General features: G+C 47.6%; 1 protein-coding gene across 1 annotated transcript in view; it reads left to right on the forward strand.

The window, feature by feature from the left end:
* The window catches only part of Jag1 (jagged canonical Notch ligand 1), a 35,089-nt gene extending 10,751 nt beyond the window's left edge, over window positions 1-24,338 (forward strand). Inside the window, exons 4-26 of the mRNA XM_050131906.1 lie at window positions 3,741-3,995; window positions 5,580-5,640; window positions 9,370-9,500; window positions 9,850-9,969; window positions 10,795-10,908; window positions 12,092-12,205; window positions 12,843-12,956; window positions 13,460-13,506; window positions 14,018-14,191; window positions 14,631-14,781; window positions 15,706-15,870; window positions 16,303-16,416; window positions 16,908-17,021; window positions 17,115-17,228; window positions 17,395-17,511; window positions 17,962-17,989; window positions 18,444-18,529; window positions 19,727-19,840; window positions 20,377-20,486; window positions 20,577-20,810; window positions 21,024-21,155; window positions 21,309-21,459; window positions 22,082-24,338. Of these exons, the coding sequence (XP_049987863.1) occupies window positions 3,741-3,995; window positions 5,580-5,640; window positions 9,370-9,500; window positions 9,850-9,969; window positions 10,795-10,908; window positions 12,092-12,205; window positions 12,843-12,956; window positions 13,460-13,506; window positions 14,018-14,191; window positions 14,631-14,781; window positions 15,706-15,870; window positions 16,303-16,416; window positions 16,908-17,021; window positions 17,115-17,228; window positions 17,395-17,511; window positions 17,962-17,989; window positions 18,444-18,529; window positions 19,727-19,840; window positions 20,377-20,486; window positions 20,577-20,810; window positions 21,024-21,155; window positions 21,309-21,459; window positions 22,082-22,539 (3,218 nt within the window). The 3' untranslated portion in view covers window positions 22,540-24,338. The remainder of the gene's footprint in view (window positions 1-3,740; window positions 3,996-5,579; window positions 5,641-9,369; window positions 9,501-9,849; window positions 9,970-10,794; window positions 10,909-12,091; window positions 12,206-12,842; window positions 12,957-13,459; window positions 13,507-14,017; window positions 14,192-14,630; window positions 14,782-15,705; window positions 15,871-16,302; window positions 16,417-16,907; window positions 17,022-17,114; window positions 17,229-17,394; window positions 17,512-17,961; window positions 17,990-18,443; window positions 18,530-19,726; window positions 19,841-20,376; window positions 20,487-20,576; window positions 20,811-21,023; window positions 21,156-21,308; window positions 21,460-22,081) is intronic.
* The last annotated feature ends 379 nt before the right edge of the window (window positions 24,339-24,717 follow it).

A 24,717-nucleotide genomic window follows, 5' to 3' on the forward strand; every position in this document is an offset into this window, starting at 1 on the left:
CCATCCAGCTATTTAGACACTGGCCCTTCCTAGAAAGGAGCTTGTAGAAGACCAGGATCTGAGCTGTCTCATAGTGAAGCACATTTATCCTTTGAGGGTGGTTATTAGGGCTCTCGGCCAGTCTTGCTTATGATTGATGTCAGCTAAGGTCATGGATACCTGTCTGTTCTGCCCTCCCACAAACACTGAGCTCTCTGTGTAGATTTTCCCTTATGTACAGTGCAATGCACAGGGGGATAGAAGAAGTGGACCTTCTGTGCAGGACTGGTATTCTACTAGCAGTTTAAGTAATCCAATGGATGGATTGCTATCCATCCTTGACCAGGTCAGGATGTCTGATAAGGACCCGGGAGAGGATTCCTACCCCAGCATCTGTATCACACTCCAGAGCTGTGCTCCCAGGGACCGCACATCCACAGCTCCCCATAGTTGTCCACGTTTCTCGGCAATGGTAATCCCCCCACCTTGGGATTCCTGGATATCTCATCTCTTCCTAGGCTAACTCATCCCTGGATGAGGTGAGAACAAAGTGCTCTCAGATCTCACTTTCTAGGAAGAGTGGATGATGTCCTCACAGGTGCCCATTGCAGTTAAGTTTGCAGGTGGCTTTTCTGGGTTCCTATTCTCCCTCTGTCTTTTGTCAATATTTCCCAGGTATCACAAATTCAGTGGTCAAAGCCAAATTGGGGGTCTGTCCTCTCCGAGAGCACTCCCCCTTTAACAGAGCCTTTTATGGGTGATAAGCACTAGGATTTGGATAACCAGTGCCATAAGCCACACATCTGGACAGCCCCTGTGTACTCTTTCATTGTCCCCATCCTCACAGCCTCCAACTTCTGAACCATCTTGTCCTTTTGCCCTCCCTATGACCAAGCGCCTGCTAACACGGCTGCTGCTGCATGTCTGGCCACTGCAGTGCCTGCTTGCCTCTGAGCTAGCATGACTGCCACAGGGCCTGTCCTTATTGGCTCTGGCCAACTTCCAATATCATCTCCATTCTTGCTCCATCTTTGTTTTATTTTTCTTGACCATTTACATGTGATGGTCATCCTAATAGTAAAAGCGAACTGCTTAATAGCTTCCCAGAGCTCTTGGGTCAGATCTTTTTGGGCTTTTCTTTCTTTTCCTCGTGGTTTGTCTTAAAACACCGTGTCTACCATGTCTGTATCCTGGGTATTCTTTATTGATTTTTATTCTTGAGTGTATCACATTTCTTTCTTGTCCCAGGACCTTGATGTGTACTATTTGTTCTTCCCAGGATGTTCGACTCCTTGTTTTCTTTGCCCTCTGCCATTCTAAAGCACTTGAGTATGCCAAGGAACCCAATGGTGCAGGTTATCTGTCGGTAGCTCATCGAGGTGCAAAAACATCACTTGGGGGCAGATTTCCTTTTCACATGTGAACCCTCATGAACAGAGTCTAGACCAGATTAAGCTCAAGTGCTTCCGAAGTTCCAAGGCTGACTTCCAGTCATTTCTAATGTGGATCAGGACTATAGCATATAAAGATCCAAGTTTCTCTTTTTCCACCTGAGCAAAAGATTTCAGGATATGGTATTGATCATTTGATTGATGGGTAGGTAAACATAACCAGCAATCCTTGAGACCAGGTGTTCCGCATAGCTTAGCCTTCTCAGCTAAGGCTACTGTCTAGGTTTTCTGGCTGGTCCTTGGGTCATGTTCTTTGTGTTCCCTCTCCTTTCTTCTTCGTGTACAAGGGGGTGTATATGTTTCATGATGCACCTTAATGCCATTGAAACATACTGGGATGAGTGCTCACATCCTTTCCAGTCCTAAGGCTGGAACTGCCCCAGGTGAGCTGCCCCTGGTACTTAGTGGCCTAAGCTGATGGGAGAGCCGAGTCAGGTGGCAGTGTAGAGTCATCACGCAGTAAACTCGGGCTCCATAACCTAGACAGCATGGAGCGTGTCACATATGCCGGAGCCTCTTGCCTCAGTGGGTGTCAAGTTGTTTCCATAGCTTTGTTGGCGCCCCAGGATTCCGAAGTTATCATCTTCACAGCATTTCCTGGAAGCAGGTAGTAAGTGCGCCGAGCTAGAGTTCTGCACCATTCAGCACCCTCGGGATGGTCCTGACCTGTGGTCTGAATGATGGTTGGTATCAGCCTGAGAGAAGCTAAGATACCTTTGTGACGTGGCTACTGTGTTTAACAGTTCCTTCCTTAAGCTCTTATAACCACGCAGTAACGGCCCACTACATTTCTTAACTGACTCTGCAAAGCAAACAGGCAGTTAGTGGAGAGGCATTTTTGCCATTCTTTGCTCTGTGTATGTTTGCAAAAACTCAAGTACAGTGTTACGGGCATGTGGTTCTGTGTGTTGCTAGATGTAAGCCTGAAGGTACATGGGCTTGTTCAAGGCCCTTCTTGCCCACACCGCAGTCCAGACTGGCTGGGGCTGTGTTGGTTGTAGATGGAGCCACCCAGGAGTTCTTCCCCTGGTCACCTGTAGGGCTTCTCTAGCTTTGTCTAGGAGCACAGGCCCAAGGCCTAGAAAAACAGTGGTGTGGGTGTGCAGGAATCACAGAGACGTTGCAAGGAGGGCCAACGTTGCCTCTCCAAGGTGGCCATGCATTTGACAAGGTGATGACTGGCAGGTTTAAGAAAACAAACATAAGCACCAGGCTGAGTGCTGACTGCGAGCCTTGTCTGCTCACATCCTTCTGTACTCCTTGCTCCTGGGGTTTGGCGCCATTTTAGGACCTGTCTCTTCTCTTAGGCTAGACTGCAGGTGACCTCAGTGTAGAGGCCAGGCCTTACTGCTTCTGAGATCTGCTTGGACTCTAGACAGTAATTTGCCTAGCAAGCGTATTTAAGGAACCTGAGTGAGAGGTTTTTGATGCTGCCAATGGAATGCCAGTTTAAGCGTTTGTTTATTAATTGTGTTTTTCATGTATTGCAACCCACCCCTTGACTTTCAGCGAAGAAAATAGAGCTTCTCCAAGAAAACTTGAAAGTCAAATGAAAGTACAGATCACTAACCTTATCTGGAACAGTTAAATTTCTTTAAAAGTAAAATTTCCCAAGGGGCAGCCTTCTATAACATTTAGGAGTTTTTTTTGTTTTGTTTTGTTTTTTTTTTTTTGCAAAGTAGTGTGGCCAGCAATATGTTAGGAAAGTTGGCAAAGGACCCAGAGCACAGGAACAAATCAGATGGTCACGTGTCACCAAAGGCCAGTTTAAACAGCGTTGTATCTATTGGGCAAGGATCAGACTATGGTACTGCTCCTGGTGCAGCCCTGGGAGCTGTTGGAAGATGGACCCACAAGGCTTTGCTGGCAGGCAATGGGGAATCAATCCGTGGATGGAGTGTGTTGCTTGTGTGCTTCCTCCAAATCTGCACGAATGTCCTTAGGATAGTTCTTGCTGCTTCCTCCACATCTGCCCTAACGTTCTTAGCATAGCTCTTGTTCCTGGCCCCACAGTCCCATTCAACAAGCTGTAACCGGCCCATTACAGCTGCGAATAGCAAGAGGCCAACATTGCTGACTCGAGTGCCTCTGGATCCGGGATGAGGTGTGCATGGATTTAATGGTATTTCCAGGCAAGGAAATAATATGAAGCACCTGGCAACGAGTTTAAGGGATGAATTGGCATATTTTTTGTACCATGTGTGTTTCTAGTCTGAAAGTAGCCAAAACGGTGAGAGCAGAAGATGCTAATGTGACTGTTAAGGAGTGTCATCTTTTTTTTTCTTTTTCTTTTTCTTTTTTTGCCTCTAGAACCTGATAGCATAATTGAAAAGGCCTCTCACTCAGGCATGATAAACCCCAGCCGGCAATGGCAGACACTGAAACAAAACACGGGGATTGCCCACTTTGAGTATCAGATCCGAGTGACTTGTGATGACCACTATTATGGCTTTGGCTGCAATAAGTTCTGTCGGCCTAGAGATGACTTCTTTGGACACTATGCCTGTGACCAGAACGGCAACAAAACCTGCATGGAAGGCTGGATGGGTCCTGAGTGTAACAAAGGTAGGTATGTGTGCATGCAGCTGGGTGGGTTGGCGAATGCTGACGGCCTGTCACTCTTGGTGCCAGGTTCCCACCCTTACGGCAAGCTGTCCAGTGGCAGGGTGGGATGTTGCTGTTATCGTGGACCGAACCATGAAGATGCTGTATGGAGGAGATTCTCTTGGTGCCCTGTCCAGATCCCCTCTACCAGCTGGTGTCCCCATCCCCCATCTGCTATTGAGTGTTGGCTGCTAACAGCTCGCAGCTGCTCCTTCTCCAGGGAGTTGTCCTTGGCCAAGCAGGAGCCACTCTCCTGCCCCATCCCTGCAGCAAACAGTTACAGAGTGACTGACATGGGGAGGGGCGTGTTCCAAAGGCCAGCCCCTTTGCCTTAACGCTGTGGTATAAGATTCACACTCCAGAGCTTCCCCTGGGATCTTCCTGAAGTCAGACCCCAGCTGAGACCATAGCCTTGCTCAACTCCTCCTTCAGCCTCATCTGCCTCCCCGTTCCTTTCTCCTATTACCACATCTTCTCGGACTGTATTTCTGCGGAGCCTGATGCCAAACAGGAACAGGCCAGGCCAGTGATGATTGAGCAGGCAGTGCCATGGGGGATGACTGCCCTGAGCTCACATGTCACTGCAGCAAGTTTCACTGGACATCTTTGAGGTTGTGACATTAAGGGGGGGAGGGTAGGTGTTTACCTTGTACTTTCATATTCCTTATGACCGAACAACCCATCCAAAGGAGCCTAAGCTTTTTGAGAGTCCCTTACTGTCTTTTATCCCTTATACTACTAGAATTCAGTAATTCTAATTCGTAGCAATAGAGTTGGGGAATCCCAGGTCATCTGCTGTCCCCTCATGGACATATAATGTCCCTTCCTGATTTGCACAATAATTAAATAAACTCCTTTGTTTATCTTTGAACTGTGAGGAAGGGGGCACGTGAGGGCAGATGGTCTCTTGGGCAGTATTCCTTTCTTCAGTAGCTAGTATGACAATAGTTTTTTGTCTTTTAAAAGATGGCACTTCTGGAATTGATGACAGAAGGAATTGCTCAATGTATCTGAAATAATTATATTTTAAAATTAGATAACAATTACTTAAGTTCTCTAATGTTTGTGTGTCCGTGTGTGTGTTTCCCTAAGTGTCTGCTTCCCTAAGTGTCTGCTTGATTTCTTTCTTTCCCATGAGAAGTATAGAATTTGCTTTGTGAGGCAACTTGGCCACAAGATTAGCCGACCTTGTTCTTTAGCCCCTTTTGATTGTTGAAGCCAGGCATTTAGTTGGAGGCTCACCTGAAGATACGGGGATGGGACAGAGTTGGGGGTAGGGAGGCAGGATGTCTTTATTCTGTCTCTTGTGAGGGGATCTGGGCCAGACAAGGCTCACAGAATAGACCTAAGGGATTTCCCTCATCATGTATTTTCATTTTGTCTTCAAACAGTAGTGTATTTTGAAGATCTGCTAACATGGCCTTGAAGTTTGAACCTGGACTTATTATGTGGGCCCCCAATTTTATATACTAGGCCATTCTCACGACAGTGACCTGAAAGGCATAGGCAGTGTTGTATGCTAATAAAGCTTTCTGTTTTTTGCAGCTATATGCCGGCAGGGCTGCAGTCCCAAGCATGGTTCCTGCAAGCTCCCAGGTGACTGCAGGTAAATGACCAATGGATCTTCAGTAATTTCTCCTTTTCTTTTTTCTTGTTTTTCCTCTTTGATGCTGCACAGAGACTGACTTCATTGTGAATGTGCCTCTTTTTCTTTGGAGAATGAATAAGTGGGGGGGGGGCAAAACAGGCACATCCAAAGCTTATTAAATCATGGCAGCTGTTTGGTGGAATGTACTTCTTTGGTCCAAAAAAAAAAAAAAACCAACAAAAACTTATATGAACTGTTCCGTAAATTGATAAGACATGTTCGTAATCTTCCTTAAGTGCTGACGGCCTGGACTGGGATGGAGCTTTGTGTCCTTGTGTCTCCTCCTCCACCCTGGCTTTTCCGCTGTCACCCTCCCCCACTTTTCCCATCAACAGGCGAAAGTCCAGCATTCTTTAGAATGGGATTAGTACAATCTCCTGGCCCCTTTGCAGGCGGGAGCTGGGCTGGTGCTGAGAGGTTAATGGCTGTGCTGGAATCTGCTCAGTTGAGTCTGATGAATGTCGACTCCGCTGCTGCCCTTTGAAGTCTGTTCTTTATGGTCGGGGACAATGCTGAAGCCGAACGGAAACCTAGCCTGCCTGTTTCCCCTTCCGATGCCCGGTTTGGGGGGCTTTTTGAAATGTACATTATGCCAATTTGGAAAAGCCTTGTTTCAGGAAATACCTTTGGTGTCTGTGGCATTTTGACTGGCCTCACACTTTCTTCTCCCAGAGCCTTTAAGAATTAGCAAACTCGATGAGACACTAAGTGGACCCTTCAGTCCTGTCACCCTTGCTCTGGAAGCTGCTCTGACTTGAGTCAAAGACAGTTTTTAAACAGTCTTTAGGCACATGAGGTACCTGGTGTTCTTACTGAAAAGTAGTTCTTGAGATTTGAGGGTCTGTGCTGGACCCCAGTGGATTGTGTTACTCCCAAACTAGAGAATTTACAAGGAACTATTAGAAATGCAGGCAGGAAATAGTTTCTTGGCCCTACCCAAGCACCACTGACTCCCTAGCCCTCAGGTGGGCCTAGGAGTGCGCCTTTGACAACCTTACTGAGTGATTTCTTTCTGAGTAAGCACGAGGGCCGCTCCTTTAACTGGTCACCTGTAGGCTTGACCTTGATGACTCTGAGCTGCAGCCCCTGTGTTCTCTTCCTGAGCCACGGGAGGGCTAACTTGAGGCTGAAGAGAGACCCAAGGCAGCTGGAAGTAAACTAAGAACAGGTTGTCCCGGAGGAAGTGGATTTGCAGGGCGCTTGGACAGGATTGGCCCACTGCAGGTGTGCATGGTCGCAGCTGACTGTGACGTCCCCCAGCCATCTCTGCCAGAGACCCGCAGAAACCCACCTGCAGGGGCTCTGCTAATGAAGGCTGTTGTGAAGAAAGCACGAGCACTGGTTATGCCAGGGCCCTGGAGCCTGCTCCTGGCTCAGATGAGTATCAGCGAGGCCGGCTGAGCTGTGTGCCTCTGTCATCAGAATAAACACACTGCTGGGCAGGGGAGGTCCCTCCCAGCCAGAACAACAGGCTTTGTTTCCAGAATTGAGCCCTTTCTCTTTCGAAGTCTCACCTCCCACTCCCTGCCCAGACATGCACCAGTGCCCTTATTTACTTAAGGTGCAACTTTCCCACACGCCATTTGCATAGTCTCCCAGCCCAGTTCCTTCTCTCTGCCCTGAAAGAATATCAAAACAGAACCTTCCAGCTAAGGAAGTTCAGGTTGGGTCCTGCTCCAGAAATAGTTGCACGGCAATTTACCTGTAAGTTGTCTTTTGGGTTATGTATTACATGGGCTTGCTTTTTTTTTTCTTTCCTGACTCACCCACAGGGAAAAAAAAAAAAAAAAAAAACAAAAAAACAAAAAAACAAAAAAAAACCACTTCATCGGTTTTGTTATAGACTCGGGTTGCCCCTTCCTGGGTGTACAGGCTAGGTCAGTGACAGCCTGCCAAAAATATCAAACTTAATGGTGAATCATCATCTCAGGAAAGTCTCTGATTCTCATGAGAATGCTAATCATCTGTCATTACCCTGGGATAACTTGGTAGATGTCCCTGTTAGGGTCAGGGTTTTTGTTTTCGTTTTGAAGTCATCCATGGCCTCCTGTGGTTGCTTTTTTTATGCTTGGGCATTGAACCTTTATTAATTAGGGGGTTAGGTTGGGTCCTCGGCTGTCCTGCTTGGTTTTATTAGGCAAACTGAAGAAATGTAACCATCCTTCCTCTTGGGACACTGAGGGAAGACAGCATTGCCATGGCCCCATCAGTTCCATTGTGTCTTCTAAGCTAAGAATCCTGAGCTGACAGAATGGCTCCCTACCCTCTATCTCCCACTAACTTGGGTGTCTGCTTCTGAAGGAAGTTGTTCCTACCGAATGACGCCCCTGTTCTTAGGTCAGCCTTTTAAAATAGTCACTTGTCATTTGCTCTTGTTTACAGACACCAGAATCCTGTGTCTGATTAACGTTAAGCCCCACATTCTAGTGGCTGTCGGTGTTTGGGTGTGGATGGCTGTCTTGAGAAGTTAGGAAGTAGTCAGGATTCTCAAGGGTTCAGTGGCTTCTCAGCCTGGGTGATTAGCTCATAGCTAGATTTCTATAATTTTTCCCATGACCACGCTTTGCTCTTTGCCTCCAGCTCCCTGAAAGACTGCCCTTCTGGTCAGGGAGGGAGGGAGGACCACCAGGGGGTGGTTTTCTTTTCTTTCCCCCTGAGTCACAGCTGAGAGGTTTTTTACAGAGCTGGAGCTAATCCCGCATTTCCCTCAGCTCTGCTTTAGGCTGGTTCTGCAGGGCCTACATTTGCTCCACCTTCATGCCTTTAGCAGGCTGCCTGCTGGTCCCTACCTTTCCCCAGCCCCCTTTGTTTGAGATGGATTTTGAGAGGGAGGCTCAAGTTGCAGGGGCCTGGAAACTCTGAGGGGAGAATGGTGTGAGACCTTGCCCTCTCCACCCCAGGTGAAGGTTTATGTTTGTGTTTTTGTTTGGGCATCAAAAGTTCCATCTGACCTCAAAAGAGTCTGTTGAACAAGGTACTTACAAAGGAAACTCAACTCCTCTAGAACTAGATAAACTAAACTGACCTCTTCCCCCCCCCCCCCGTTTTTTTCTAAACTGAGAAATAACTATAAATCAGCATGCCTGGCTGGGGTAGTGGGTCATGAATGATCTATGGAACTGCTTCCCAGCGCTGTTGCTCCTCTCTCCTTCCTACAGAACTGGGTTTAGGGATCCAGGTTGTTGTACTGAGGTTGCTCTCCTTCCTTTCTGTTTGACTCTGCCAAAGCAATGAGGAGCTTCCCTGCCACCCTCCGCTGTCGCTGAATTCTGTGCACTGAGGTGGTGTGGAGGGTGGAGTTGGGCTTCTGGTGCAGCATTGCAGAGGTATATGGCTGTTGTCGCCAGAGGCTCCTTCCCCTTGTATGGTCTGTCCTGACTAGGACCTGGGATTGATTTATGCCAGCCCTTAACCCATAGTCCATTCCTGGAAGCCTGGGAAGAGGATGGCTTTGTAGGGGGCACCCCATGCTGGCCGCTCCCAGGACAGCTCTCCTTTTGTCAGAGGAGGCTGAGAGGACACACATTGGTCTAACTCTGAAGTATTCCTCCTAGAGCTCCCTGCACAAGTCTGCCATCCTGTCCTTTCTGGCAAAACAGAAACAGCAACAGCTGTGTGCGCTCACTGGGCGCATTCCCGGCTGCTCTGCTCAGAAGGCTAAGGGAGGGCTATGCTGTCTGTCTGCAGGTGCCAGTATGGTTGGCAGGGCCTGTACTGCGATAAGTGCATCCCACACCCTGGATGTGTCCACGGCACGTGCAATGAACCCTGGCAGTGCCTCTGTGAGACCAACTGGGGTGGACAGCTCTGTGACAAAGGTATGACCGCGGTGGTGGAGGCTGGGGGTGGCCTGGGGACTTGGCAGGGGTTGGGGGAACTGAGGTTATGTGGTAGAATGAATGGCATTAATACCACTTCTATTTTGGGGGGACGGGGGTGTTGCTGGAGCTAAACCTTAGGGCCTTGCAGATGCTAGGGCTCTAGCTTAGGTATACCCCAGCCCTATTTAACCTTTTGCAAAGACTCTTATTAGGACTGTTTGAATTCACCTTTAATGTTGTGGGTTGATTATTTATTTTTAAAACATGCATGGCCTAGAACTGGGACCAGTTAGCAGCTCTTTTTGTTTTGTTTGCTTTTTTCATCACTTTGGGGGACTTTTGGCAGATCTGAATTACTGTGGGACTCATCAGCCTTGTCTCAACCGGGGAACTTGTAGCAACACTGGTCCTGACAAATACCAATGTTCCTGCCCAGAGGGCTACTCGGGACCCAACTGTGAAATTGGTAAGTCACCCATGCTGGGTGGGACCCCTCATTTTCTGTACACTTCGTTTGAAAATCAAATAGGTTTCCTTGTTTTTTTTTTGTTTTTTTTTTTTTTTTTTTTTTTTTTAAGACACAAAGTTGAGTGGGTAGGGAAGGGGGGTTGGATTTGGCAGGATTTGGGGGAAGAGATGAATATGATCAAGATATATTGTAGGGAGTTCTCAAAAAAAAAAACCCCAAAAAATAAAACTTGGAGCTAGGAAGTGGTAGCTTGAGTGTCAATAGTAATGTCCCCTAAGGATCTTGGGTTTATCTGTAGCTAAATCCAGAGGCTCACTGGAGAAACGCAGGACGGGGCTAGGCAACTGATGAACGGAGCTAGATTATTTTATTTACAATTCATTAAGATGCATTGTTTTGATAAAGGCCTCGTGTATATTCATGGGGAAACATGGCAGATTGAAGATACCCAAAGAAAAATCCATACACTTAACACACCTATAAAAACGATCACAGTGCCTGTGATCCCAGTCCTTCTGTGAGCCTATGAACTGTCTCCGAATCCCTAATGTTTTGAGGTGGTACAGACAATGGTATTTGCAGGATTTTTAAGTGACCCTCTCAGCTCCAGCAGATATTGAAAATGTGACTTGAAACAGCTTCGTTGGAAGGTGTCTACCCTAGTCACACCACAGCCGAGCGGCGTCACCAACTTGCTCTTGTTGCTGGTGTAATCTGCTTAGAATAGTCGCCAAGGCAGGGGATGGATGTTGGAGGGAAGGGAAGGAATAATGGGCCCCACATGCTCTCCTCCCTTGTTGACCTGCTATCTCCTTTCCACAGCCGAGCATGCTTGCCTCTCGGACCCCTGCCACAACAGAGGCAGCTGCAAGGAGACCTCCCTGGGCTTTGAGTGTGAGTGTTCTCCAGGCTGGACTGGGCCCACGTGTTCCACAAGTAAGTCAGTGCCAGGTTTTGTCATGGTTCTGTTCTGGAAGGTTATTTATTGTATTGAGAGAGAAGGTTGATGGGAGAGACGTGGCTGGTCCAATGTGTGCATTAGTGATATGTCTACGTTGGTGGGAGAGGGATGGGTACCTCCCATAGTTTGGTGGGTGGTCTAATAGCACTTGGACAGTTTCCAGGATCCCCTTTCTACCCAGTAAGGTGGCTAGTGATGTGTCTGTGATGGATAGAATCAGATTCCTTCGCATGTGAGTTTTGGACTTGTCTCCCCCAATCCTGTGGGACAAGAAGTAAGGCCAACCATTGAATATGGTCGTAGGGATCCAAGAGAAGGAGTTGTGTTGCAGCTTGGCTGTGAGGCTTGACCAGAGTTTTTCACTGAAGAGCTCTGGTCACGCACAATACCAGAATTAGGCAGTCCACAGTCTTTAATGAGTTCCTGGAGTTTTGAGGTTCAGCCTGAAAACCACTGTCCTTGGCACCTTAGGGAGCAATATGTACGGCGTGGTGAAGGGTGTGGGTTCTGGAGGTAGTAGGTACCTCTGCCCTTGCTGTGACTTCTGGGACCCCAGTGGTCATTTCAACCTTCCCCGAGCCGGCTTTAACCGGGGCAGTAGCAAGCAGTTCCCATTTGCGAGGGTTGCCATGCAGTCTTGGTGAGCCAATTTGTAAATCGAGTGTGGCACACGTTATAAATGAATGAGATCTCTGGTGGGGGCTTTTGCAGCCTCAGTGCATGTGACTTTTGGGAAAACTTGTAAGCCAATCATAGGGATGTTTTCCGTGTATAAGAAAATGACTTTTCTGTGCCTCCTCTTTTCCATCTCTGAGCCATGAAGGAAAAGGTGTTTTTAAAAGTAAAGATTAAGCACAGATGAGAATGTCCCTTGTCACCACTGAGTTGATGCTCTGTATGTCTCCAGCTATCTATTCCTTGTCTCCCTGCTTAGAGACGGATTAACTGAACTAGGGCAGTAGGGGATTTAAAGCTAAAATCAAGGCTTGGGCCTTTTCGTCACCTCCCTTACTTGCGGCTCTCCTTGGCCGTGTACTGTAGCAGGCGTCCCGTTCTTAGGTGAGGGCTCCTCTTCTGGAGGGTGCTGTTGCATTATCCAATTGCCAAGTGGGTCAAATGAAATTAAACTGCTGGGCCTCTCTTGTTCTCATTGGACAGACATTGATGACTGTTCTCCAAATAACTGTTCCCATGGGGGCACCTGCCAGGATCTGGTGAATGGATTCAAGTGTGTGTGCCCGCCCCAGTGGACTGGCAAGACATGTCAGTTAGGTAAGAAAACTTGTGACCATAAGTTCTCTGCCAAGGTTGGCTCTGCTCATTAGAGCTGTGAGGAAAGATGAGCGTGTGGCCAGCAGTGCGTGTGTGCGTGCGTGCGTGTGTGCATGCACACTCCATCATACTAAGTATTATCAAGGTCTAATGGGCCTTGGGAGAAATAACTTATATGCAAATGGCCTAGCACTTTTAGATCCTGTGGGAAAGTCCTGGGATTCCTTGGACCATGTCAATCGCCTGTCCGAGGAGTGTGCAGCCAGGTTCCAAACAGGGATGACCTCATGAGGAATGAGCTGTCTGCATTCTTTGCGCCACATTTAAATCCCAGCAACTGGGCTGCCCTGGGTTTTGCAGAGAGCTGCCTGGTGACTTTCTGTCATTCTGTTGGGGGCTGGTTGTTAGCCGGCAGCCCAAAGGAAAGTTATCAATTAGCGTCCCTTATTGGATAAAGGCTAAGGAGAGGGCTCGGACGCTCCAGATAGAGAACACCTACTATTGCTTATTTAGCCAGCTTGTTAAAATGTCTCGTATTTCACACCAACTCTATAGTGATGCTTTTTAAGGGGACGAGGGGGGCGGGAGGGGGAGACAAACCCCCCATTTGTCACTGCTCATCCTTGCTTCTTTTCAGATGCAAATGAATGTGAGGCCAAACCTTGTGTAAATGCCAGGTCCTGTAAGAATCTGATTGCCAGCTACTACTGCGATTGCCTTCCTGGCTGGATGGGTCAGAATTGTGACATAAGTGAGTGACTTGGTCTGGGTTGTTGTTGTTGTTGTTGTTGTGAAACTTGGGTGATGGTGCCTCTTAGCTATTCATCCTCCTGCTGCAGTTCTGAAACTTTTTTCTCTTGCTTTGTGGTACTAGGGATAGAGCCCACTGCTTTGTAGGAGCTGTTTAGACCCTCTCTGGCTGAATAGAAGGAAAACCTTATATTATAGCGGGAAGGGAATGTTTTTGGAGAGGGAGTGGCCGGGCTAGCACAGCAAGGAAAAAAAATACAATTTATCGGGCTTGTTAGCTGCTAAAATTGGGCATATTCTGATAAGGTGATTGAAACAATGAGGTGAGGTTTCACTCCCTTGTCCTGGAGGATTAGGGAGGGTCCCCCACCCAGTGTAATAACTTTATCTTACCGGAAGCACGGGGAAATCTGATTGAAACTTTTATCAGGCCTGTACTTTTCAGGTAAGCCCAGTTGAATGTCATGGGCCTCTTTAACGCAATGACTTGTTTGTCTTTTGCAGATATCAATGACTGCCTTGGCCAGTGTCAGAATGACGCCTCCTGTCGGGTATGTAGACCATTGCTTAAATGGAAACAGTCTTAAGATTTATGTGATACTAGGAGAGTCTTGTTCCCATGGGGTTAGAAATGTGGATGCTCACCTTACTAGACCTGGATGGAGGTGGGTGGTCCTTGGACTTCCCACAGGGCAGGGAACCCTGATTGCTCTTTGGGCTGATGGGGGGGGGGGATTTGGGGGGGGGGGGGGGGGGGAAATGGGAGGCGGTGGCGGGGAAGAGACAGAAATCTTTAATAAATAAATAAAATAAATAAATAAATAAAAATTAAAAAAAAAAGAAATGTAGGTGACAAGTCGAGTCCCTCAACAACCCTAGCCTCCCGAGGGCCATTTAAAGTCATGTATTCAGAACTGCGGGTCCATGCCAAAGCTTAACATGTGGCCACGTCAGCGGGTGACCAGAACTGCAGCAGCCATGTTAAAACCACTGACGTTCTGTGTGTGTGAACACATAGAAACATCTGCATGTGTTTCTCCCCCCCCCCTTCTCCTTTTCCAGGACTTGGTTAATGGTTATCGCTGTATCTGTCCACCTGGCTATGCAGGCGATCACTGTGAAAGAGACATCGATGAGTGTGCTAGCAACCCCTGCTTGAATGGGGGTCACTGTCAGAATGAAATCAACAGATTCCAGTGTCTGTGCCCCACTGGTTTCTCTGGAAACCTCTGTCAGGTGAGCCGAGGCAAACCCTTCAGATCACCAAGCTTTAACATTGAAACCTTTGCTCTGCCACCCGCCCTTGCCCCCTCCCCTACTCTAGTGCTTAGGCCTCTGACATCTACTAGCGCCCTGCTGTCTAGGGAATTTCCTTTAAACAAATGCTGGTAGAAGCGGGTGTTGATGAATGAGTTTCTTCTTGATTGCTGTGGCCTGTCTGCTTGACTTTGAGTTTCATTCCACAGCCCCGTTTCTGCTCTGTACCTCTGCTCTATGATTTAGTGATTTCCAGGGATGTGGTTCTATGGGTGTATGGGTTCTATGGGTATGTCCTGTACAGGGCGTCTCCTTGCAGAAGTGGTTGGGGAGGGGTCAGGTGTCTACTGCCTAGAGAAGCGATAGTGACACCTTTGTTTTTCTTTGATCCTTTCCTTCTTCCTCGGCCACTTGACAGCTGGACATCGATTATTGCGAGCCCAACCCTTGCCAGAACGGTGCCCAGTGCTACAACCGTGCCAGTGACTATTTCTGCAAGTGCCCTGAGGACTATGAGGGCAAGAACTGCTCACACCTGAAAGACCACTGTCGCACAACCCCCTGTGAAGGTATCTTCCCCCCTTCCCCGGGAGGGACCTGTCTTTCTCTAGAGCATCTCCCGCCGCCTCCCCTTTTAAGTGGTAAATGACGAGGAGGAAGGGTTGCAGATGGGAACGACTTTATCTGGTCACTTAGGGGAATGGAGACCATATGGAGCTAATCTGTCAGGCCGCCAGTTGGGAGAGCCACGTATGAATCGCCCAAGGGAGAGTGTGAAATTCATTTATCTTTCCAGTTCAGAGGTGGCCGAGTTTGTGACAAAAAGAATTGATCTGAGAAGCCCTGTGAGTGGTGCTCTGTAGCGGAAGTTGCAGTAGCCATGGCATTTAGCATGTCCCTAGGGCTTGACTGCTTGACACGTGTGTGTGTTTCATTTAAAAATAAGCGCACTGGCCTATGGCTACTATATTGGGCAGTATAGCTTTAAACTTGTATGGGTTTGTACTTTTGCTTTGCTTCCAATAGAGAAGGCGAGCCAGGCAGTGGCCTTTAGTCCCAGCACTGAAAGGAGGGAGAAGCAGGTGTTTGAGGACAGCCAGAGCTATACAGAGGAACTATGCCTCGAAAAACCAAATAAATAAATAAATAAGATATTTAAATAAGTATAAGAATTCAAAAAAGGAAGAAAAAAGGAAAAGAAAGATAGAGGAAAAAGTATGAAGGTGTTCTTTCTTCTTAGACGACATTTACAAATCAGAAGTTAAGGTGCAATTAAAAGTAACTTTAAAAAATATTCTGTCTGCCCGGAAGTCCTAATATTACCTGTCATAGGGACATTGTTGGGCTTTGGTCCCCAAGCTCCTCTGGATGTCTTATTAACTCATTAGCCCGAGGTTGGCCCTCTCCAACCAGGCAGGCATGGGCTAAGTTCTCTGCTTAGAAATGCTGTCTGTGGGAGTGTGGCTGCAGTCTGATCCCAAGCCTGTCTTCAGTGATTGACAGCTGCACTGTGGCCATGGCCTCCAACGACACGCCTGAAGGGGTGCGGTATATCTCTTCTAACGTCTGTGGTCCCCATGGGAAGTGCAAGAGCCAGTCAGGAGGCAAATTCACCTGTGACTGTAACAAAGGCTTCACCGGCACCTACTGCCATGAAAGTAAGAGTCCACCGGGAATCGGGAGCCCCGTGGGTACCCAGCTTGGGGAGCACTTGTGTTTGAATTGCTTTAGTCAGAAACGAAGGTGGAGGAGACCAGGAAAGGTTTATTTAGGCCCCACGTGGAGGTAGTAGTCCATTGGTTAAACCACCAACAGCGTCTTGAGCTCCCCAAGATGACTTTGTAATGTCTTGGAATCTTATTTGGGTGGTTCTGCTTTTCTGTAGAAGTTTTTTGCCCGGGCCTACCAAATAAGCCAATGTGTGAGGCTCTTAAAAAGGGAGGCCCCCTCCAGAAGTGTCTACCTAGAAAGGGTGGTGCTGGTTCCAGGTGCATTCTCTGGAGGCAGCTGTGGAGGTCACTCGCTAGTGCTTGGTGACCTCACGCTGTGCCCTTTGGCTCCTCACTTTCCCTTGCATTTCCCTTTCACAGATATTAATGACTGCGAGAGCAACCCCTGTAAAAACGGCGGCACTTGCATAGATGGCGTTAACTCCTACAAGTGTATCTGCAGCGATGGCTGGGAGGGGGCCTACTGTGAGACCAGTGAGTCTGGGGCTGCTTTGGGGGACAGATGGCTCCAGGGTGAGGGATGGGGGTGGGAGGGATGGAAGCCTGTCTTTGCTGTGGTCTTCCTGAGACTGCCATTCCTGGTGACTGTGATGACCTCATCTCATGTCTCACCTTGGCATTTATTAAGGCTTCTGGGTATCAGCGGGGAGGAGCGACTGTTGGGGAATGATGGAAATAGATTGGTAGTTAGAATACGGGCCTGGGAGGAACCTCTCTGATTTGATTGTAATTTTTGTCCATCTGGACTTTGTCATCGGCATTCCAGAAGATTGTATCCTAACTTGTATTCATTCTTCCTGGCTGGGAACTTCTCGAAAAGGGTGATTGTATCAAAGTCCCAGGACAACCCACTTGTTCCTGGAGGTGGTATAGAAAGCCAGGGTTGGATCTCAACTGTAGGAAAGGTACCCTTGTTATCACGAATGCATTTGGGATCGCCTGTAACTGTGCCTCTTTGGTTCTAGACATAAATGACTGCAGCCAGAACCCCTGCCACAATGGGGGTACGTGCCGAGACCTGGTCAATGACTTTTACTGTGACTGCAAAAATGGATGGAAAGGCAAGACGTGCCATTCACGTGAGTGTTGCTGCCAGGGTCCTCCTGTCTGTCTTTTGCGGGAGGGAAGATCTCCGGCAGAGACCCTCATGACCCGAGGTCGTCTTTCTTTAGGTGACAGCCAGTGTGACGAGGCCACGTGCAACAATGGTGGTACCTGCTCTGATGAAGGGGATGCATTTAAGTGCATGTGCCCTGGTGGCTGGGAAGGAACAACCTGCAACATAGGTAACCTTCCGCCTTAGGTGGGATCTGCTGTGGGCATGGCTGTCATCTGTCCTTCTCTGCCACTAGGCTCTTGGGACTCAGTGATCATTTTTGTGGGTCTGGTTCTCGCCCTCAGACCACCTGGGATCCTCAGCAAGAGTGGCCTTAACCTTCTTTTGTCTTATAGCCAGGAACAGTAGCTGCCTGCCAAGCCCCTGTCATAATGGAGGCACCTGTGTGGTCAATGGCGACTCCTTCACCTGTGTCTGCAAAGAAGGCTGGGAGGGGCCTATTTGTACTCAGAGTGAGTGGCCTCCCTTGAATTCTTCCTGGGCCACTGCAGCCTATCCTCGACACTCATGGGGACTTGGAATTGAAACCAGAGCCACTGCTGTTTGATGCCTGCTTCTGTGTCACCTGGGTCCTTACTAATGATTTTGATGGGATACAGCCCTGACCTGGCCATGAGAAAGTCACCCGTGAGATAAATGGGGACAGATGGTTTCTCTGACCAGCAGCCTGCCTCCTTCCATTCCCACCCCCGCCCCTGCCCCCTTTCCCTACCAGGGCCTCTTCCTGTGTACATGTGTCCCACGGCAAATGAAACCGAGTATGATCCAGGCCTGCTTCCAATTTAGAATAGGTTTTCAACATATCTGACTTAAGTGTGATTGTATCCTTTGGGTGGTGAGGAAATGAGTGGTGTTTGTACAGAGACCCCCAAAGTTAAGTCTTTTTTTTTTTTCCTTTGCAGATACCAATGACTGCAGCCCTCATCCTTGGTAAGTGTGGCAATCTTTTAAGCTGGTACTTGGCTGTAAGGTGCATGGGAATCTCCAGGGATGGAGGTGAAAAAGGGAGGTTCTGATTCAGGAGGTCTGTGGTGGGGCTATGTGTTTCTAACAAGCTCCCAGGTGACACTGGCCTGCTGCTCTGTGGGCCACACTTTAATTATCCAGGCTGTGTCTTCATTTAGAGCAATGATTCTCAACCTTGGGCTGCACACGCGAATTACCTGGGGAGCTTTTAAAAGTCCCAGTGCCTGGGCTGCAAACCGAGACCTAGGAAATTAGATTCTCAGGGGGTGGTGCCCAGGCATCAGTATTTTTAAGCTCCTTAGTCAGCAGCAGATATGGCCTGGGGTGAGAGAGCTGATGTTCTGGCAGGCAGGGCTTCCTGTGATGGGTGGGTTGTAGACCTGGATGTTGGTAACTAAGGTCACCTTTGATTTCTTAGTTACAACAGCGGGACCTGTGTGGATGGAGACAACTGGTATCGGTGTGAATGTGCCCCGGGTTTTGCTGGGCCAGACTGCAGGATAAGTAAGTACCACCGTATCTCATTTTCCCATGGCTCTACTTGTTCATCCACTTCGGCACTCAAATCTTTTCATCTTTAAGGACAATTAAGAGCACAGTTCCAATTAATCTCCTTCCTCCAACATGGATTTAAATGCCCCTGGCTGATATCCTCCCTGGTCATTCTCTGGGTGGCACAGCTTTCCTTGTTCTCAGAGAGCGTGCCAGCCATAGAATTTGACAGCTAAGCTATGCGGGGCCCTGAGGAAAGTGTTTACTTCCCTCGTGATTAGCATGAAACTATGGCCAAGCCATTGTCCACGCAGGCAGCTGGGTTTCTGGCTTCTATAGACTTTTCTGTAGTGGGTTTGACTAGGCCCCAGAGAAATGATTAGAATCAAAAAGTGGAAGAAAAACTGAATTCTGGGTTTTTTTTTCTACTTTAACTCTCCCCCCCCATGCACACACAAAAAAGCACAGAATACTTTGTTTCTCTTGTTCTGTTCCTCAAATTCTTTGAAATTATAGTGGCAGTTGCATCTTACTGAGATGGGGTGGACTTCAGCACTAGATTGATAGGCTGTATCTGCTTTGCCTTCTAAGGCAGGCAAAGGATGGTCTGGGAGCCACGTCAGTCCCCCCTGTTTCTATGAGTGAAATTTTATTGTATCGGGCTACACTTACTCGCTCTTACCCATTTTTCCACGCCTAGCTACAGGGTGCTGTCAGACTCCAGTCACTGGGACAGACATTATGGTCTGATGGAGTTAAACTTTCCACTCTGACCCATTTTCGGGGAGCGACTGTCAACCTTGCTGTAAAGTGTACTGTCAGAGGAGAGAGAACCTAAGGGAAATGCTGCCCTTCCCCAGGTTCTTGGCTTTAGATGTCAGGACAGTGATGGCCTTTGGGTGCCAGCGGCTTCATGAATGATTAGTGATATGTTTGTTGTATACATCAGGCTTGGAAATTCACCGAGCTTGTACTTAAGGGTTTGAATCCTTGTCGATGTTTGTGGGGAAAAAAACTCTATTAAAGCCTAAACTTGAGGACTTCCCACAGGGCAGGGAACCCTGATTGCTCTTTGGGCTGACGAGGGAGGGGGACTTGATTGGGGGAGGGGGAGGGAAAGGGGAGGTGGCGGTGGGGAAGAGACAGAAATCTTTAATAAATAAATAAATTTAAAAAAAAAAAGCCTAAACTTGAACCTGTTTCTCCTAGACATCAATGAATGCCAATCTTCGCCTTGTGCTTTCGGGGCCACCTGTGTGGATGAGATCAACGGCTACCAGTGCATCTGCCCTCCGGGACATAGTGGTGCCAAATGCCATGAAGGTAGGTGTGCTGGTGTCTGGCTACCTGTGCATCTTCTAAGTGGAGTGGACACTGCAGCCACCATTTGACTCTTCACCATAGGGAGGAAGGGAAAAGTAGAAGGGTAGCTATTGATTTCTGTTGCCACAAAATCACTGTGTTACAAAGTTCCTTAAATCCTTAAAACCCAGTGGCATGCAGGATCTATTTTCATGGCATGTAGCGTGATGGGTGAGCAGAGTAACGATTCCAGGTCCAGTTCTGGCTGGCTGATCATCAGCGGTCTTTGAGGCATGTACTTTTTATAACAGATGGCAGGCACATCGGGGGCTAGCTCAACTGTGAAGGCTCCGTTAGAGGGTCTCTCAGGTCATATCCCAAAGCAAGCAGTCAGTTGGGGTGGCCAGTGCACGTGCCTGACATTGTAGGAGGAGTTGTCGCCACGTGGCAAAGGACCTGGGCGTAACTGTGTCTTAACAGGGAGGGGGTAAACAATTCAGAACCGTGCTCCAGTCGGTGGCAACGGAAACTCCTACTTAAGTGTCTCCACCCCTCAGTTTCAGGGAGATCTTGCGTCACCATGGGGAGAGTGATACTTGACGGGGCCAAATGGGATGATGACTGTAACACCTGCCAGTGCCTGAACGGCCGGGTCGCCTGCTCCAAGGTAGGGCGATGACAGTTTGCTGCACTTCCCCAGCATTATCACGGGTGGCTATTCCTGCTGAGCCACCAGCTCCTGTTTTCTCCTCCACAGGTCTGGTGTGGCCCTAGACCTTGCCGGCTTCACAAAGGGCACAGCGAATGCCCCAGTGGGCAGAGCTGCATTCCGGTCCTCGATGACCAGTGCTTCGTGCACCCCTGCACTGGTGTGGGCGAGTGTCGATCCTCCAGTCTCCAGCCAGTGAAGACCAAGTGCACGTCCGACTCCTATTACCAGGATAATTGTGCAAACATCACTTTCACTTTCAACAAAGAGATGATGTCTCCAGTATGTAACTTCTTTAATGAGAATGGGAGTGTGTCTGCTTGTTCCAATGTAGTATGGCAAATGAGGGGGGTCATCTACTTCTCTGTAGCCAAAAGTTGTCTCTTAGAACAAAGTGAAGATTAAATCTAGCAGTTGATAAGACCGGGAACCTTTTTTTTTTTTTTCCCATTGTTTACATGTGTGTTAATGCTTGTTTGTTTTTAATCATTGTAGGGTCTTACCACCGAGCACATTTGCAGTGAATTGAGAAATCTGAATATTCTAAAGAATGTTTCTGCTGAATATTCGATCTACATAGCCTGTGAGCCTTCCCTGTCAGCAAACAATGAAATACATGTGGCCATTGTGAGTATAAGACCATTTCACTGCTAACTATATGGTTACAAGGGACTTAAGTTGGGTAATATCAAACAGCAATTGCATTGAAAGCATTAGGTAGCCTTGCTGTTGTCTTATTTCGAATGATGACTACCATCTGTTAATTCATTTTTTTTCTAGTCTGCGGAAGACATCAGGGATGATGGGAACCCTATCAAGGAAATTACTGATAAAATAATAGAACTCGTTAGTAAACGTGAAGGAAATAGCTCCTTTTTTGCTGCTGTTGCCGAAGTCAGAGTTCAGAGGCGACCTATGAAAAACAGAACAGGTGGGTGCCCATTTGGAGTACATCCTTTCCTGGTGGCTGTGTTGTTGATGTGACCACACCATCCAGGAAAGCCATCAGCTGGTAGTGACCTGACAACCGCCTCTTGAATCTTAGAAACCCCTCTACTGAGAGAACTCAGATCAATCTACTTGCCCGAGGTCACAAAACCTATATTGGTCTTGGCTGATGATCTGACCCTTCTAGCCCACTAGCATGTTGTGTGCACTATCTTTGTTGGCAAGCTCCCATGAAGAAGAGGTGTGATCTAAATCCACTGCACAGCCCTGGGGCAGAGTGGTCCTTGCCCTGCTTCTGTACAAAGGCAACTGTGGCATTATTAGCCTAGCATAGCTTGTCCTGAGCGCTGAGAGGCACTCACTGGGTGGATGGCTGGATGGCCTGTCAGAATATTCAAATTTAACCCTTTGATGCTCCAGAGCACCACTGTTCTTCTGACTCTGGGGGATTTGCGTTGTTCATGCTGGCACTTGGGTTTCTGTTAATTCTGAAATCAGCCCTGATCCTAAGCCACCAAAGTGGCCAGAAACAATCCCTGTCGTGTGGAGTTGGGAGAGATCATAGGAGTACTCCTCAATTAATTGGTCTTTGGCCCATCTTTCAGATTTCCTGGTTCCTCTGCTGAGCTCTGTCTTAACAGTGGCTTGGGTCTGTTGCTTGGTGACGGCCTTTTACTGGTGTGTTCGGAAGCGGCGGAAGCCCAACAGCCACACTCATTCTGCCTCCGAGGACAACACCACCAACAATGTGCGGGAGCAGCTGAACCAGATCAAAAACCCCATTGAGAAACACGGAGCCAACACAGTCCCCATTAAGGATTATGAGAACAAGAACTCCAAAATGTCAAAGATAAGGACACACAACTCCGAAGTGGAGGAGGATGACATGGATAAACACCAGCAGAAAGTCAGGTTTGCCAAACAGCCCGTGTACACGTTGGTAGACAGAGAGGAAAAGGCCCCCAGCGGCACACCGACAAAACACCCGAACTGGACAAACAAACAGGACAACAGAGACTTGGAAAGTGCCCAGAGCTTGAACCGGATGGAGTACATCGTATAGCAGACAGTGGGCTGCCACCGTATGTAGAGTCTGAGGACACCCTGGGGCTTGTAGTTTTCTCTAAACTGTTGTCGTATTCCAGTCTGAGGCTGTTGACTTAGAACCCTGTGTTAATTTAAGTTTCGACAAGCTGGCTTCCACTGGCACCGGTAGTTTTCTGTGGTTGGCTGGGCAATCGAGCGCAGCGCTCACAGCTATGCAAAAACTAGTGAATGTGCCTGGGTGTACATTCCCCTGCAGCCGACACGTCCGGGCTCCCGGGAGCTGCCCAGCCCTAGGCCAGGAGCTTCCACTTGTGCCAGCGGTCCTAATGGTGAGGCAGCCTTAGGATCATAGTTTTATTTATATTTATTGACTCTTGAGTTGTTTTTGTATATTGGTTTTATGATGACGTACAAGTAGTTCTGTATTTGAAAGTGCCTTTTGCAGCTCAGAACCACAGCAACTATCACAAATGACTTTATTATTTATTTTTTTTATTGTATTTTTGTTGTTGGGGGAGGGGGGCCTTTGATGTCAGCAGTTGCTGGTAAAAATGAAGAATTTAAAGAGGAAAAATGTGTCAAAAGTAGAATTTTTGTATAGCTATGTAAATAATTCTTTTTTTATTAATCACTGTGTATATTTGATTTATTAACTTAATAATCAAGAGCCTTAAAACATCATTCCTTTTTATTTATACGTAATGTGTTTAGAACTGAAGGTTTTGGATAGTGTTGTAAGCATATGAGTTTTTTTCTGGTGAACTTTTCTCATTCCATGTTGCCTGTAAGCCAGAATTAAGGTGTTTGGAAATAGTTTCTCTTGCAAGGATAAGATAGGCTTCTTCACCTGGGAGTACTAGTGGAATTTTTTTTTTTTCTGACGTCAGGTGTTCCATCCCTTCCTTTATTGCATTGCTTTAAGGCATTTTAAGGATGACTGAGGCAGATTGAGAATTAGTCTAGAACAGGTCCTTTTTTTTTTTTTTTCTTTTCTTTTTCCTGCTTTAGACTTGAAAAGCGACAGGCAGTCGATCTGCTCCAGAACAGTTTAAGGGAACAAACTGAGCTATGACTTACCGTAGCCAGAATGTGAGTGGTTGAATCCCATTAAAAACAAATCAGATGAATTGTGTGACGTTGGAAGCACACCGGTCTTCCTTTGTAAATTCTGATTTCTTTTTCACCATTCGTATGTAATGCTGAACCACTTGTCGCTTTGATTTGGTTGTTGTTGTTGTTGTCTACTGCATTTAGGGAGTATTCTAATAAGCTAGATGAATACTTGAACCATAAAATGTCCAGTTAGATCACTGTTTAGATTTGCCATAGAGTACACTGCCTGCCTTAAGTGAGGAAATCAAAGTGCTATTACCAAGTTGAAGATCAAAAAGGCTTATGAAACAGAGTAATCTTGGTTCACCGTTGAGAGCGGGAAGATACTTTGTATTGTCCTATTAGTGTTATATGAACATAAAAATGCATCTTTGATGTGTTGTTCCTGGCAATAAATTTTGAAAAAAGTAATATTTATTAAATTTTTTTGTATGAAAACACGGAACAGTGTGGCCTCTTCTGAGCTTCTGTAGTTCTTGCTGGCTTTTCCATCCCACCGTTTGGTGCTGGTCATTCAGTTGGATGGAGCATCTGAAAAGGGGCCAGGGTGATGCACTTTTGAAGCCTTTCAAACAGCAAAGTTTATCTGGGCTCTCAAGAAGTCTTGGGGCTGCTGTGAGGGCGGGAGCTGTGGGGGCCCCCCGATTCCGTTGTTATCTGACAAGTGTGGATACTGCTTGAATAAATACCACTGGATTAATGGCTCGCAGTGTGGAGGTGAATTGTTTGGGAGCACGCACAGGGAATGCCCTCTGCCCTGGCAGCACCGACAGGGTTTTCAGCAGTTTGGGATTGGTGTCGAGGTAAAGAGGGAGACTTAGTGCGCTCTCATTTCCCTCCTAGCTGTTTGGATTTGGATTGGATGTCACCTTGCTGTCATTACAGACCACAGCCTATGGCTTTACGTGTAGGCCTATCCTATCCTTGGAGGTTCTTTTTGCCACACAGTGGCTAGTCTGATGTTAGGGCCCGTCTAGTGACCACCTTGACCCAGAGAATGAGTGTTGGGCTGCCTCACCATGCAGACCGTGGGTGCTGGGTATCTGACTTCCTGAGAGCTTACAAGATCCAACTGCCCTCT

The sequence above is a fragment of the Alexandromys fortis genome, unplaced genomic scaffold (assembly GCF_014885135.2).
Source record: "Alexandromys fortis isolate MF-2015 unplaced genomic scaffold, M_Fortis_MF-2015_v1.1 scaffold_6, whole genome shotgun sequence".
Classification (NCBI taxonomy): Eukaryota; Metazoa; Chordata; class Mammalia; order Rodentia; family Cricetidae; genus Alexandromys; species Alexandromys fortis.